We start from the raw sequence: 16630 nt of genomic DNA on the forward strand, positions 1-16630 counted from the left end.
CTGCAGTCCTGACTGTCCGTTGTAGTCTGCTCCTGTCCTTTTTGGTGGCAGATCCAAACCAGACAGTGATGGAGGTGCAGAGAACAGACTGGATGATGGCTGTGTAGAAGTGGATCAGCAGCTCCTTAGGCAGGTTGAGCTTCCTGAGCTGGTGCAGGAAGTACATCCTCTGCTGGGCCTTCTTGATGATGGTGTCAGTGTTGGGCTCCCACTTCAGGTCCTGGGATATAGTGGATCCCAGAAACCTGAAGGATTCACCGGCAGACGGGGGGCAGAGTGGGGGGGGGGGGGGTTCCTCCTGAATTCCACGGTCATCTCCACAGTTTTGAGCGTGTTAAGTTCACCTGTAGCTTTGATAATAGGTGAGACCTGCAGAGTAATGTGTTCACCTGTAGCTTTGAAAGCAGTGAAATGTTCAGTTTGTTTTCATGTAATTGATAAATCCGGTGTGTGTCTGTGCCTGCAGAGATGATGATGTGCTGTACATATCAGAGGAAGATTCATCTGAAGGTAAGTTTGAAGCAGATCCTCTGCAGTGAACATACTTCAGTAAAATTTCAAGTCAACAATGTAAAACTAGTCCTTTGCACGTTAGCAGCAAAATGTATTTAAAATAACGTTACCAGAAGTAAAAGTACCGATTCTGCAGTAAAAAGTATCCTCTAATCTGTCAGTCAGCTAGTAACTAACTTTTAATCACATAGTTTCAGCTATACTTTATTTACAGTTAACTAGTTTTACTTTACTTTATATACAATCAGATAGTTTAGTCCAGTGGTTCCCAACCTTGGGCTCGGGCCCCTCCAAAGGTTCACCAGTTAAATCTGAGGGGTTGTGAGATGATTAACAGGAGAGGAAAGAAGAAAAACAAAGTTGTGATTCACAAATGTATAGTCATAATTTGAATTCTTCTGTAATCTTTGTTTGTTTTTGAGTGAAATATTGGATCATTTTAACTCTTTTACTCACAGCAGTTATTAAAATACCTGCTACCCACTAACTCTGTGTGAAAAGTGGCACCTGTCCGTGGAACACAAGTTGAATGCTGTTTTTATTTGGCATACAGTAACAATATATCAACAGTCAACGCCAGTGATGTAACATTTCCATATGCCATATGTTGGTGAAACAGCAACAACATACCACTAGTCAAAGTGACATACCACTAAGGATCAGCACATGACACCATAACATCAGTACGTGACGGTGTGAAGTGACAGTAGAACAGCATTTGACAGCAGTGTACCAAACGCTAACAATGACAGACGACTCAGAAACAACACAAAAAAGAGTGTGACCACTTTTTGGTATCGGCATCGCTCGTCATGCATCTTCTTTGTTATTAGTTAAGTTTCCTTGATTGTATGCCAGTTACTTATTAAAGGATACTAAAGGACTGTAGCCTGTTCATGCTGCTGCCTTCTGGGAAGAGATATAGGAGTTTCTGCTGAGACACTTCAAGACAGCAGAGCAGCATTTTCCCCCAAAGCCATTAGACTTTAAAACTCAAATTCATCCTCAGCACTGCTCCAGTGTATTTCTGTACACAGTGTATTACCATTTTAAAATTGCTTTTATATTGCTATAGTGCATATTTTCTGCTACACGGCAGAAGAGAGTTACAAACTCTTTACACCCTGTTGTAATGTGACAGATAAATCTACCTTGTACTTCCGCCTGTGTGTAGATCCTCCGGAAGATCTCGGAGGCCTTGAAAAAGGTCAGACTGATTGGCTGACGCTCAACGTCGGTGGACGCTGCTTCACCACCACGAGGTAAATTTGTCCATTGTTGATGCATCATTTTCCAGTTTGTAACGTCATGGATGGGAAACACTGAGGCTTATGAGCCTGCTGTTTTGCTGTTTTCCTCCTCTTGAATTGGAGCTTTAAACTGCAGTTTTAGTTGGTTTAAATAACCGCTGGGCATTACTGAAACATGGTTGCCTCCTTCAACTGTATAGGTTTTATGTAAATAGCTTCCGTATGTGTGTCCTCAGAAGCACGCTGGTCAGTAAAGAGCCTGAGAGCATGCTGGCCCACATGTTCAGAGAGAAAGGTAATGGCACTCAATAAACACACAACTTTTTATCTTAAAAAAAATAAATGATTGATCTGTTTGTTTTCAATAAATGCTGTTGTGCTTTTTCATCTTGTGTTTAATTCAGACATTTGGGGGAACAAGCAGGACTCTCAGGGGGCCTACCTGATAGATCGCAGTCCAGACTACTTTGAACCCATTCTGAATTATCTGAGACACGGACAGCTCATCATCAATGAAGGCATCAATCCTCTGGGTACAAACCACACACTTTTAATGTGTATTGAACAAGTCATAGATTACCGTGCTTTCTAATCTAGTCTTTCCTCTGCAGGTGTGCTGGAAGAGGCTCGCTTCTTTGGTATTGAGCAGCTTGCTGAACAGCTGGAGACCCTCATAAAGGTATGTGCGCCTGTGTAGAGCACACATTTTGTTGAATGAAGGTTATTTTCAGGGCCAGTGGTTTCAGCCCCCCACATGTGTTTCTCCTGCTCAGTCCTCTCAGCCCCCTGATGACCACTCACCTCTGAGCCGCAAGGAGTTTATTAGATTCCTGTTGGCTACGACGACCAAGTCAGAGCTCCGGTGTCAGGTAGACAAAAATAAACACACGTACTGTCACAAACACCCATACCGCCTTCAGGGTTTACCGTAGCCCTGTTTGGGACTGTCTCATCCACTGTGTGGGAGAAACTGTGTTGACATAATTGTGATATAATAGTAACTAAAGTTTTGTTTTTGACAACTATATCATTTACAACATTAACAATGTCCACACTGTATTTCTGTTATTTTAATAGACAAACTGTGTTTTTCATTCAAAAACCACAACATTTCTGTCCAAACTTTTGACTGGTAGTGTGCAATATTTGTTCTGGTGTTAGCGGAGGCTGTCTTTAGTCCAGTTTAGGTGTCTGCACTATAAACACTGTGGGAAAGCCCGGAAACATACGCACAGTCCCTCAGATACTTTGTATGTTTGTGTTCTGTCAGGGTCTGAACTTTAACAGCGCAGACCTGTCTCGTCTGGATCTGCGCTACATCAACTTTAAGATGGCCAACCTGAGAGGAGCCAACCTGACCCATGCTAACCTGAGTGGGGCAAACCTGGAGAGAGCAGACCTGTCCATGGCGTGTCTCGATGTGAGTTTTCTTCTCATTTAATATCACTTGTGGGACGGTTCAACGTCAGAGCGTAAACACATTCCTGAAGCCTGAGTTTATTCATTCAACCTGAACCACTAACCCTAACAGACTTCAGCCCTAACGCTCCTGTTGTATTTATGACTGAAGAGTGTTGGGCACCTAGCTTTAATCTGAAGTGACTTCAAGCCTTCATCAAACTCTGTTTGACACATAAACGCAGGTCTCAATTAAACGCCCGGTTTGGTTTTTACAGAAGTTCTTTGATGTATAAAACTCCTTGAAGCCCACCAGGTTGCCTGTTAGGGATGCACCAAAAGTAATTTTTAGCCAAACACCGAACAAGTACATTCACATTTTTTGCCAGCCGCACCTAAATCTGGAGTGCACACGTATTAAAGCCTTTATGGTAAATCCGCTGAAACAGACAGAGCGAGCTGACGGGCAGGTTAGAGACTTTATCCTGTCAGTTTGTCTCTTCACAAAGACAAGTGCTGCAGTATGAGAGTCCTGCCTGAAGAGAGGCTGTGAAGTCTTCATGTTACGAGGACCACAACAACATTATTTATTATTTATTTTAGTATTATTGTCTTTTCACTTGTTAAAGCACTTTGTAACTTGTTTTTGAAAAGTGCTCTACAAATAAAGATTATTAGTATTATTATTATTATTATTATTTTTTATCAAACTGGGTCGGACTTGATCAATTTAGCGCGAGGATACTGGATTTTGTTCGGTTTTCAAAATAAAGCATCTGTACGGTATGAAAATAAGATTAATTGGATTATATTCACAGAAAGTATAAAACATATTACATGTGTACATTCAAAGTAAATGTAACTTACTTTACCGGACCCTCTCGGGCCCCGGAAAAAGAAACATTTTGACTATTTCATTTATGCAACGGTTAAAAAAAAAAAGGCAAAATAAATGGCAAAAATGTGAATCTACTTTTGTTATATTAGGTTTCGGTTTCCGCCAAGAATTTTCATTTCGGTGCATCCCTAATGTTCGTGTGTGTCTCTCTCTCCCAGGCAGCTAATCTGCAGGGTGTGAAGATGCTGTGTACCAACGCGGAAGGAGCTTCACTGAGAGGCTGTAATTTTGAAGATCCCGCGGGAATCAAAGCCAATCTGGAGGGTGAAGCAGCCAACCACACGTGTTCTTCACCTAAGCAGGTGAGGTTTGTTCTGAACTGATATGTGAATGTGTGTGTCAGCAGGAGCCAACCTGAAGGGTGTGGACATGGAGGGGAGTCAGATGACGGGGATCAACCTGAGGGTCGCGACACTGAAAAACGCCAAACTGAAGAACTGCAATCTAAGAGGAGCAACACTGGCTGGGACAGACCTGGAGGTGAGAACACACACCGTGCATCCATAATTCACCTAAACCTGCGAAGTGAGACGAATTTCAATCCGTGATAACGTTCAGGTGTTTTTCTCAGAACTGTGACTTATCAGGATGTGACCTTCAGGAGGCGAACCTGAGAGGCTCAAATGTGAAAGGAGCCATCTTTGAGGAGATGCTGACTCCTCTGCACATGTCACAGAGTGTGCGGTAAAACACCACAGTCTTCCATACAGTGCTTTAAATCACAGCACACACTCCCAGCAGAGAGGAGTTAGTCTCAGTATGTGACAAATGTGTGATTCATGATCCTCAAGTACCAACAAGACAACATTTGAGCAAAGTGTGGTTTTCACAAATGCAAACATATACCATACATACACATATTTTCACAATAAATTGTTTTCTTCAGTTGTTTTAGTGATTAATTGATTAGTTTTTTAGAGTTTAAAATGTCCAGAAATAGTGAAAGTGTTTCAGTTTCCTACGACATCTTTAAAAGTTTTGTTTTGTCTGACCAACAGTCTAAAACAAAGAAAAGCAGAAAACCGTCGCATTAGAGAAGATAAAACCAAAAATGTTTGGCTTTTTAACCAACTAATCGACTGATCAATTAACCGACCAATTGTTTCAGCTCCAAATTCTACAAATAAATACAACCCAGCTTGAATACATTTTAGTTTTCATATATATTTCCAACTTCTTGTTTTTTAATCACTTGCTTTTGAAATGCTTCCTGTGTATTTAAATTTCTAAAGATAGTAGAAGTTTAATGTGCAGATTGTTGAATCAGTTTGAACAAATGCTTATTTAGATTGATTAACTTGCAGTTTGGAAATTTATAGGTGAAATACATACAACAAATCATCGCTCGTAAATGTTGTTTTTATTTGTTGTTCATGATGAAACACATTTGTCACCAGTAGAGCCCGACCGATAAATCGGCGTGATATGAGCTAATTGCCGATAAATTGATATCTGTGTTTATAACAGCTGATAAATTACCATTTAAAAAATAACATGATTGACTTCTCTCCATTTCTAAGTGTTGTTGTTGCATAGTTTGTCCACCGGAGGGCACTCAGCAACTCCCCTGTTGGAAACATAACCAAACACCACAATCAGCTGACATAATCCGCTGTACTTTAGTTCAAATACTATTCATAACAATTAAAAAGTTTCATTTTTGATTGCATTATGTTATGGTGTCTTGGTGAGTTCTCATAAGTACACACAACACAGGCTAGAGATAATCTTTATTTATGTTGTGTGTTTTTAAGAAGAAGAGAAAAAAAAATATTGGCTGATAAATCAGAATATCTAATTTTAAATAAAATATCTCAAATATCCAAATCTGTGTTGGTCTTGAAAATCCCATATCCGTCAACGGTATCTTCACTAATTTCTCTCTGTACATGTCTCGCTGTGATGATGACCAATAAATGCCAAACTTTGTATTTTGCTCTGAACCAAATCTCAACACGCGTCGGCATGATTAATCAAACAGTTTTCTACACATCGTCAAAGCTTTGCAACGGTCTGTGTGTCCCCTGGAGAGTTGTACAGCAGTGGGCTGTTGAATGTAGTTTTGTTTATAAAAGTAGTTTGACAAGTTTTATGATATTCATATGCCTTCAAAACTCTTATGAGCAGTTTAAAGTAGTTTGAAAAACATTTTAATTAAATGTAATCAATCCAAATGCTGATAATTGTATATCATATTTTTCCAATGTCTGCAAACACTGAACTCAACTTCAGCTTCGGGATAAAATATTCATAATTTAAATACCTACAGTGTAAAAGCTATTTGGAAACACTGTTTATACCTACGACAGGATAAAAGTGGGATGGAGCAAATATTTAAAGTGTAGAGACTTGAATGTGGTGAAACAACATTTTGATTTTGCTACAAATGAACCATAGTTTCAGTTTCTCAGATATTTAGGTTTGCACTTTGTTTTTTTGGCTCATATAAACTAGTTTTGTTAAATGATGTGTTTTTTTTAGGGGTTAGGGTTTGACATACTATAAACTATATTCAGTCTTTGTGGAACTGCGTGGATTTGAACAAGCTCCACCTCTGACAGCTGCTTACTGAAATGTTGTCGTCCTGTTTGTGGTCTTACTTATTATGTGATTAAACGTTAAAAGTAAAAATGCCTTGTACAACAGTTCATATGTAAAATGCACATTTACATCTGCAGTATGTGACAAACCTGTAAAACTAAATTTTTAAATCTGATGTATTTTAGAAATATTAAACAGCCTTTTCTGAGTCTGGGTATGATGGTGCTGGTTCTGCTGTTTTAACATGATGTTTGGTTAATTACTGTGCTAACAGGAACATTTATATTTTAGTGACTGCTACTGAATCATTCTCTAAGTGTGTGTGTGTGTGTGTTTTTTGTCTTTAAGTCACCGGCTACAAGAGTCAAAGCACGTTACACGTAAACTGCTGTGAAATGTGAAACCACGAGGTGCTAAAAAGAGTTAAATAAATGTTTTACTTCAAACTTTCTCTTGTTTTCTTTGTTACAAAAAATTTATATATTATACTATGCTATACTACAGTATACCCATACTAAGTTATATTATTATAATTAATTAAATTATTAAATATATTATATTGCTGTACTATACAATATATATACTGTTATACTATATTACCACATTTAACCTTATAATATATTTTATATCCTACATATTATACTGGATTATGTTAAAGCTATTGTATTGTTACTATTTCTATTACATCATACACTGTATAATTTGTATATATTAATACAAACACATGTTATTACTACTTATTATATATTCACGTGGTGTACGCTGTTAGAGTACATATTAACATATTACTCTTTCATTTACTAGATTTTGCTGCTACTAATCACACTACAGTCACTTCACTTGAGAGAGCACTGCAGTATAGTGCACAACACTAGGTCGTGAGTTCTGTATGTGTACTGTTTGCCTTATACCTAATTATGAATTACGATAATTATACAGTGAAGTGGAATCATGTAAAAAAAGAAATGGAACATGTAAAACAAATCATCTGGTTCCATTGTATTTATTCCCATTAACCTTATAGTGTTTGGAAAACATGTAAAGGAGAGTGACGTTTGCTGAGTGTTGTAGCTCGATAACCCAGCAGAGGGCAGTGTTGTCTGAGTATCTGTCATTGCTTCACTTTACATTTAAGAGTTTGTGTTAACATCCCAACATGAACACATTAACCACACTCAACGGCGGAAGCACTTCGATTCTAGTAGTAGTAATACCACAGTGTAAAATATCTGACGAGTAAAAGTCAGATTTTGAAGCTTGGACTCCTTTGTGTATGCTCTGTGTGTTCTGACACCTTTCTATCAGAACCAGCATCAACAACTTGACCTACAGTTGGATTGGGCAATAAGCCTTGGTTGCCCATGACCCTGTCATCAGTTCACCGCTTTTCTATCCTTGGACCACTTTTGATTTATTACTGACCATTGCAGACCGGTTTGTAGATGCTATGACCCAGTCGCTCATAGCCTTACGCTTGCTCATTTTTCCTGCTTCTAACACATCAACTTTGAGGACACAATGTTCACCTGCTGCCTAATATATCCCACCCACTGACAGGTGCCATGGTAATGATAACCAGTGTTGTTTACTTCACCTGTCGGTGGTCATAATGTTATGGCTGAGCGGTGTGTATAGTAGGACAGGAGAAACGAGAGCACACAGAGATGTAAAATAAAAGTAATGGTAGTGGTAATAATACACATAATAATAATAACGATGATAATAATAATAATAATAATTAGGACTATTTTTAATTATAGTTGTAGCAGGTGTTAAGAGAGAACATAAGGGCAGTAGGAAGCCCGCCACCACAGATCCAGACCCCATTGCAGAAATGCCTCCAAAAAGCGACAGGAGGAGAGGGACGAAGTCAAGTTAGTAACATGTATTAATGGGATAACAAAGCATACAGATGGAGAGGGAGAGGAGCTAAGTGCATCATGGGAAGCAGTCTAGGCCTATAGCAGCATAACTAAGGGATGGTTCAGGACTCACCTGGGCCAGCCCTAACTATAAGCTTTATCAAAGAGGAAAGCCTATTCTGTAATGTGGAGATGGTGTCTGCCTCCTGAAGCCAAACTGGAACCTGGTTCCACAGGAGAGGAGCTTGATAGCTGAACGCTCTGGCTCCCAGTCTACTTTTGGAGACTCACCAGTAACCCTGCATTCTGGGAGCGCAGTGCTCTTTTAGTGTAATGCAATTTATGGTGATAAAGGAACATCTCACCCGGTGCAACAGTGTGGCTCATTGATGTGAGAAAGCTTTTGGACAACAATGGAGCCTTGTGGCACAGAGGGAGAACATATATCAGGATGTGACACAGGACCTGTTAGGACATACATTCACTGTTGGTTTGAGTCTGCACATGAGATTTGTTGAAAAATATAACTTCCTCTCTGTGGTGTCGATCCGGGCCCCGACCCCAGCTCTCCTGCTTCATTTATTTTTGTTTGTCTTGTTTGCAACCATTGCAGATGGTGATTTGGCTTGCGTTTACAGTTTACATCTGCGGTTCATTTATGTACACATGCATTCTGGCTTGAGTGTAAACACAGGAACATGTAAACAGGTGCCCCCCTGGGATCTGGGAATCAACAGACGATCTGAGCTCTCTATGATGGCAAGAACATGATGGAGCTGTGTTCCCTCTGCTTTGCTATATCTGTGGTGCTGCTGTCCCTTTTCCGACCACTACAGCATAATGTGGTGGTGTGTTTACGTGGGGAAATGAGGCTGTAGGTGGAGGGGCTTGATTGGTGGTTTGTGGTCGAGAGACAACGCCAGTGGGCAACTGGTCCAATCATAGTTCAATGCATCTGTAAACCACAGTCACAAAACACAGGAGGGTGTTTCTCAACTCAAGCTGTATCGCATCCTGAACGCTTGGAGAATTCAGGCCCTTAAAGCTGCAGGAGGTGATTTTCAGCCACTTGAACTTATATTATTACTTGCTAAATGTTCTTATTGTGAACTTGTTTGCAGTTGGTTCAGCAGCAGTGGTGGAAATTAAGTACTCTACTTAAGTAAAATTTTAAGGTACTTTAGCGTTTCACTTTTATGCTGCTTTATACTACTTTACTGGACTTTGCTAATATAATGTATTAATATAGGTTAAGGTAAGTCGACCCCCCCAGATTTGTCTCATGAAAATGAGATGCTGAATCTCAAGAGACTATTCTTTAATGAACTTCAATGAAAGTCAACCTACAGGTTGGGACCCTCAAAGGGCCCACACGTCTGAAAGGTTCACAAAGCCAAATACTCATTCGAGGTCCAGACCCGGTACTGAGACAACGTAACACATAATTTCCGGCACAACATGTTTATTACAGGTGTTTGGGCTAAAAACAGCTGAAATGAGGTTAATGAGAGCAAAGTTTGCAAACTAGAAAACCTAAATAACACTCGTGGTGGTGATAATTTTCTGTGGGTTCCTAGCTATGAATGACCTTTTAATTTACACATACTCATATAATCTATTATAAATATGAAAATATTGATTAGAGCAGTTTTAAAGTGTCTGCCACAGAAGGCAGCTGTTGGTTAAGAAAAAGCGCCCTGCTGTGAAAAGCTTAATGTTGTTCTGTAACTGCCGGATGTGTGATCTGTTTGCCAACAAGTTCATCACATCATGTTGTGTCCACAGTTTGTTTCTGTTGCCCCCATGGAGTCAAACATCAGTTATTGCAGGTTTAAGACAAAAAAACCCTCCTATTTGCTATCACAGTTTGGATCCTCCTTTCATTCCTTAAGCACACACATCACCATCATAATTAGGCTCATCAGCCCTGGTTTATCTGGGTCATCATATTTTGCAGCTTGGATCCATGTCATGTCAAGGCTTTTGATTTAACCAACATAAGTTTTGTGGTGGCCTGGCTCGTATAAAACATCCTGGCAACACTGGTGGGTATATTTTCAGTGGGGATGTAAGCCAACAGGAGAAAACTGCATTGCTTCACTTGATGTTTGGTCAGACTGGGTTCTTGGCTCATAAGAAGGAATAAAATGCATGCCTGTGGGCCGGAAGTATTTATGTAGAAGTGGCTGGTCTCTGCACACCTTTTTGGGCTGAGTGTGCTTATTACAGTTTGGTCATAAACACTGGTGGGTTTCAGACGGTGTGGTGTATGCAGAGGGATGTTTGTACTGCTGAGAGAGAGAGGGTCTTTCTATAGGAAGTTTTAAACCAGCAAAATACACAACCTGGGTCAAAAATGGCTCCAAACCTTTGGCTAAAGACGGGAAACTTCATTAGAACTGTCGTGCCGGATCTGTTCCAGTCTGGGTCAGTTGGTGTTGGCAGTCAGGTAAAATCACACATTGTGTGATATGTAAATAGTCTAACCTGAAGTCATGAGATCCAGTCGCTGCTGGTCAGTCTCGTAAAGATTTTTTACAACATGTTTGACATTTGAGACTGACGTCGGCGACCGATGGAAAAACAAATCTCTGCTGGAAACGGCCTGTAGTGGAAACAGACTTTATGTATGGTTTGTCCAGTCTCTGTAGGTATCATCTCCCTGTATCAACTACTGCAAAAACAGAAAGTGTTGCACTGTGGTAAAGAGGGCACATGCCAAATACAGGAAACCTGGATAACGATAAGAAGGAGAAACAACAACACTTACTTAAAAACACACACAACACACACATACAACTTCCCCCACTTACTTTATTCCGCTTCCACCTCAATACTGTGGAGGTAAATGGACTTTCATTTGTGATGCTCATAGCACTGACATCGAAATATAGAATATCCAGAGTAACACGGACGCTGTTCCTGGACTTCTGACAAGGAGTTTCACAACTATTATTGTCTGCCTACAAATTATAATTTATGTTGTATTTTTTGAATATGTGACCAAGCATGTACACACAGAACAAACGCATTGATCCCTGTGGAACACCATATTTAATATAAAGTGTTATTATAGCTATAAGGTTCCAGAGACAGCTAAATGTTGATTGTTTTCATAACAACACATTCCCAAACGGTCACGAGTGGACTCTTGGTCTGGGCCTGCCTTGGGTATCCTTAATCATTGTTTTTGGATGTTTAGAGCTCAAGCAGTCAAGTTAGCAATAATAAAAAAAAATTAACGAAACTAGTGGTTAATGTTGTGAAACATCGCAACGTTTTTAGGATTAGGCAACAAAACTACATGGTGAGGTTTTAAAAAACACCATGGTTTGGGTTAAAATAATTACGTTACTTTCATGACTTAAGTTACGTAAGTTAAGTAGCGGTACATACACAACCTACGTAACTTAACTAAAAAGAGTCAATGTTGACTTTTTGTTTCACACCGGAAACGAACACCAGTCTCTTTGGTGAAAGTCTGGTTTCTGGCCCACTCGTCCACCCCAACCACCTCCTTACATGGACTTTTCTGTTATTTACTGTATATACTATAACTACTTTTAGTTTTCAGAAAAGACACTAAAGGGCTTCCGTGTGCATTACAAATGCAAAAACACACATGTGTCCATGACAACTTGGGTGTAGGAACTGGCTGTTCATAAACCCAAATATAAAGACACTGCTAAGGACCTACACGCGAAATATGTCCACGTCCTGGGCTAGAGAAAGAAGATTCAAGCAAACTATGATTACTGATCCTTCATCTATTGCCCTCCCTGTAAGCTCTAAATTGACCTAAAAATAAGTTAAAGTAATGCCAGCTGCTTCAATCTAACCAAATCCATCCACGTGTCTGTCTTGATGTTGTAATGACAGCGGCCCACTCAGATATGAGCTCATATGAATTAATGGCTGAGTCACAGTCACGTCTGTTCCACTGACGTCACTGGAACAAGAACATCTGTCCGCCGTGTAGAAACTATCATCCCTAATATTATTGCAGGTTGTGTTATAATTGGGAAATAAACCACTTACTTTATATAAGTAACAAGAATAAAGCCCTGCTAGCACCCACCAGTCTGCTGGTGTCTTTACAATCATGAGCGTGTACCCCTTCAGGAGCATGAATGTGCTCAACAATCTTCATGGCAGATGATCAGAAACAGTATCTTGTGCACAAAGTTGACATTAGAGGAAAGCTCCAGTGACCAAAATGAAAGGGGTTCATCCTCTGGGAAGCATGAAGAGTGACGTGTAAATTTAATGGCATACATTTTTACATTACTTGCCACCAACTCGGCAGTTCCTCACAGCTCTATGGAGCATTCTAGCATCTTTCAGGTCATTGCTTTGGTTTTACAACATGCAACATAGCTAACCTGCCTCGGCAGCTTCCAATGAGGTCTGGACCATTGTAACTTTCACCACAGGCTGCTCATTTTTCATTGTTGTTTTTGTGAATGTAAGCGATTTGTGTAGCCTCACCTTGTTTTGTGTGTAAAGTCAGTTTCCTGCTGTGGTACCCAGAGCCCTTTCACTAGAGATGAGCTCATGAACAACAGGGAAACAACATCAGCAGACTTTCTCTCTTGCTTTATCTTTATTTACTTACTTTATTTATTGTTATGCACCAATATACCAAGGCAAATTCCTCATATGTGAAAACCTGCTTGGCAATACACCTGATTCTGCGTGGTTTGGCTCATATTTATTGGTAGCCACAGCTACCAACCGCAATGAAACATTTCAACGATGTACAAAACGTGTGGAAACAAACCAATCTCGCATCTGTTGCAGTGTAGACTCTCAGTTAATGAATTTTCACATATCCAGCATTTTTGGAGCCACAATGTCGCCTCCCACACTGCTCAAAAAAATAAAGGGAACACTAAAATAACACATCCTAGATCTGAATGAATGAAATAATCTCATTAAATACTCCTTTCTTTACCTAGTTGAATGTGCTGACAACAAAATCACACAATAATTATCAATGGAAATCAAATTTATCAACCCATGGAGGTCTGGATTTGGAGTCACACTCAAAATCAAAGTGGAAAACCAAACTACAGGCTGATCCAACTTTGATGTAATGTCCTTAAAACAAGTCAAAATAAGGCTCAGTAGTGTGTGTGGCCTCCACGTCCCTGTATAACCTCCCTACAACACCTGGGCATGTTCCTGATGAGGTGGCGGATGGTCTCCTGAGGGATCTCCTCCCAGACCTGGACTAAAGCATCCGCCAACTCCTGGACAGTCTGTGGTGCATCGTGACGTTGGTGGATAGAGCGAGACATGATGTCCCAGATGTGCTCAGTTGGATTCAGGTCTGGGGAACGGGCGGGCCGGTCCATAGCATCAATGCCTTCCTCTTGCAGGAACTGCTGACACACTCCAGCCACATGAGGTCTAGCATTGTGTTGCATTAGGAGGAACCCAGGGCCAACCGCACCAGCATATGGTCTCACAAGGGGTCTGAGGATCTCATCTCGGGCCCTCATATCACCCTCATGGAGTCTGTTTCTGACCGTTTGAGCAGACACATGCACATCTGTGGCCTGCTGGAGGTCATTTTGCAGGGCTCTGGCAGTGCTCCTCCTGCTCCTGCTTGCACAAAGGCGGAGGTAGCGGTCCTGCCGCTGGGTTGTTGCCCTCCTACGGCCTCCTCCACGTCTCCTGATGTACTGGCCTGTCTCCTGGTAGCGCCTCCGTGCTCTGAACACTACGCTGACAGAAAACAAACCTTCTTGCCACAGCTCGCATTGATGTGCCATCCTGGATGAGCTGCACTACCTGAGCCACTTGTGTGGGTTGTAGACTCCGTCTCATGCTACCACTAGAGTGAAAGCACCGCCAGCTTTCAAAAGTGACCAAAACATTAGCCAGGAAGCAAAGGAACTGAGAAGTGGTCTGTGGTCACCACCTGCAGAACCACTCCTTTATTGGGGGTGTCTTGCTGATTGCCTATAATTTCCACCTGTTGTCTCTTCCATTTGCAACCTTACATCATGTGAAATTGATTGTCAATCAGTGTTGCTTCCTAAGTGGACAGTTTGATTTCACAGAAGTGTGATTGACTTGGAGTTACATTGTTGTGCAGTGTATTACTACTTAGGTCATGGGTTTCATACACATCTAAAAACAAAGATCCTATCAGATGGGGGACCCTGGGACAAACTCTTATCAAACAGGGGTCCGTGGTCTAATTTGTATCAGTTTAGGGATCCTTGATGTGATAAAGTTGGATGTACTACCGACTCTTAGCGGTGCAGCATTCGTTCCACTTTCCTACCTGCCTATTCCTGACCACAGCCTGTTTCCGGTTCCGCCTGCCTGCCCTTTGTCTGCTTAGTTTGCCCTAATCAAACCCTAATGAATCATTGCTTTCAACTGCTCTGCCTCCTGAGTCCTGCTGTTGAGTCCACATCTCGGTTTGCAGAACCGTCACAGACTGAATACCTGCAGACTCCCAGAAAGCTTTCTGCTTTGAACAGAATATTAAATGTTAATAACAGATGGAACTTCATTTGGACATTTACTTTGTGTGTGGGTGTTTCTACAGCTATATTCTTTATGTGGGAGGGTGTGGATGTGTGTGCATGTGGGATGTGGCTTTCTGAACTCAATGAGGGAACATTCTCTTCAGGCCAAATAAAGCTGCCCATGTAAACTCCACATTCCTGAGCTTGCGGTGTTTCTGTCTCAAACTCTCTCTGTTTCTTCCTTTTTATGGAGGGAGGAGGCTGCATGTGTGTGTGTTTGGACTTCTGAAGATCTGACATTGAGTTTCACACACTTTCTGCTTACTGTAGCAAAATGTCTCTCCTATCTGCACTAAACTGCACATGTTAGAGAACTGAATAATTATGTATTATGAATCAGTCACCACTTGGAGATACTCCTCAGGGCTGTGGAGTAAAAAGTAGATGAATCAAATAAAACATTTTATAAAGTAAACCAACAGATCCCAACGTTTTTGGATTATGATCCCTTACTTTTCTGTAAGGCTGCTTGACCGTTTCATTGTGTCGACCTCTGTTCAGTCCTTTTAGTACGTCGTTGGAGCTTCTTGTCATGTTTCAGATGTCAGTGAGTTGCTTTTATTTTCACCAAAGATATATTTCACCTTCTAAAAGCCTCACGTGGTTTAATTTTTAAATAACTGTTAAAATTATCAAATATTTCACAAAAAAGAAAAGATTACAAAAAAGCCGAAAATAAAAAGCTAATATGTGTATAAGACCTTTCCTCTTCCATTAATGTTCTTACAAACATTCAGGAAACACTGGACCAAACTATCAAACTGTAGTAAAATTAGCAAACAGTATATAAAGTAGTTAAAACCAGCTAATTTTATAGTAGTAAAACTAGCTAACAGTATGTAAAGTAGTTAAAATGAACTAACTGTTTGTAAAGTAGTAAAAAAATACCTGTATAAAGTAGTTAAAACTAGCTAGCTGTTTGTAAAGTAGTTAAAACTATAACTGTAAAAGTAGTTAAAACTAGCAAACTGTTTGTTAAGTAGTTAAAACTAGCAAACTGTATATAATGTAACAAGTAGTAAAACTAACTGTATATAAAGTAGTTAAAACAATAACTGTAGCCTATATAAAGTAGTAAAACTAGTTAACTGTTTGTAAAGTAGTTAAAACTAGCAAACTGTATATAAAGTAGTTAAAACAAGTTGACTATAAAGTAGCTCAAACAAGCTGACTGTATATAAAGTAACGTTTATTAAAAACTAGCTGACTGTATATAAAGTAGTTAAAACAAGCTGACTGTATATAAAGTAACATTAATTAAAAACTTGCTGTCTGTATAAAGTAGTAAAACTAGCTAACTGTATACAAAGTAGTTAAAACAAGCTGACTGTATAAAGTAGTTAAAATTAGCTAACTGTATATACAGCAGTTAAAACTAGCTAAATGTACATAAAATAGTTAAAACAAGCTAACAGTATATAAAGTAGTAAAACTAGCTAACTGTATATAAAGTAGTTTAAACAAGCTGACTGTATTTAGTTAAAACAAGCTGACTGTATAAAGTAGTTAAAACTAGCTAACTGTATATAAAGTAGTTAAAACTAGTTGACAGTATATAAAGTAGCAAAACTAGCTGACTGTATATAAAGTAGTTAAAACTAGTTGACAGTATATAAAGTAGCA

At 39.8% G+C, this 16630-nt stretch overlaps 1 protein-coding gene across 1 annotated transcript in view; it reads left to right on the plus strand.

Moving 5' to 3' along the window:
• LOC123982179 (BTB/POZ domain-containing protein KCTD9-like) overlaps positions 1 to 7046 on the plus strand; it is a 7172-nt gene extending 126 nt beyond the window's left edge. Inside the window, exons 2-11 of the mRNA XM_046067599.1 lie at positions 467 to 510; positions 1688 to 1775; positions 2000 to 2058; positions 2168 to 2296; positions 2375 to 2442; positions 2537 to 2632; positions 3034 to 3183; positions 4218 to 4323; positions 4406 to 4539; positions 4631 to 7046. Coding sequence (XP_045923555.1) covers positions 467 to 510; positions 1688 to 1775; positions 2000 to 2058; positions 2168 to 2296; positions 2375 to 2442; positions 2537 to 2632; positions 3034 to 3183; positions 4218 to 4323; positions 4406 to 4539; positions 4631 to 4747 — 991 coding nt within the window. The 3' untranslated portion in view covers positions 4748 to 7046. The remainder of the gene's footprint in view (positions 1 to 466; positions 511 to 1687; positions 1776 to 1999; positions 2059 to 2167; positions 2297 to 2374; positions 2443 to 2536; positions 2633 to 3033; positions 3184 to 4217; positions 4324 to 4405; positions 4540 to 4630) is intronic.
• The last annotated feature ends 9584 nt before the right edge of the window (positions 7047 to 16630 follow it).

The sequence above is a fragment of the Micropterus dolomieu genome, linkage group LG13 (genome assembly GCF_021292245.1).
Source record: "Micropterus dolomieu isolate WLL.071019.BEF.003 ecotype Adirondacks linkage group LG13, ASM2129224v1, whole genome shotgun sequence".
Classification (NCBI taxonomy): Eukaryota; Metazoa; Chordata; class Actinopteri; order Centrarchiformes; family Centrarchidae; genus Micropterus; species Micropterus dolomieu.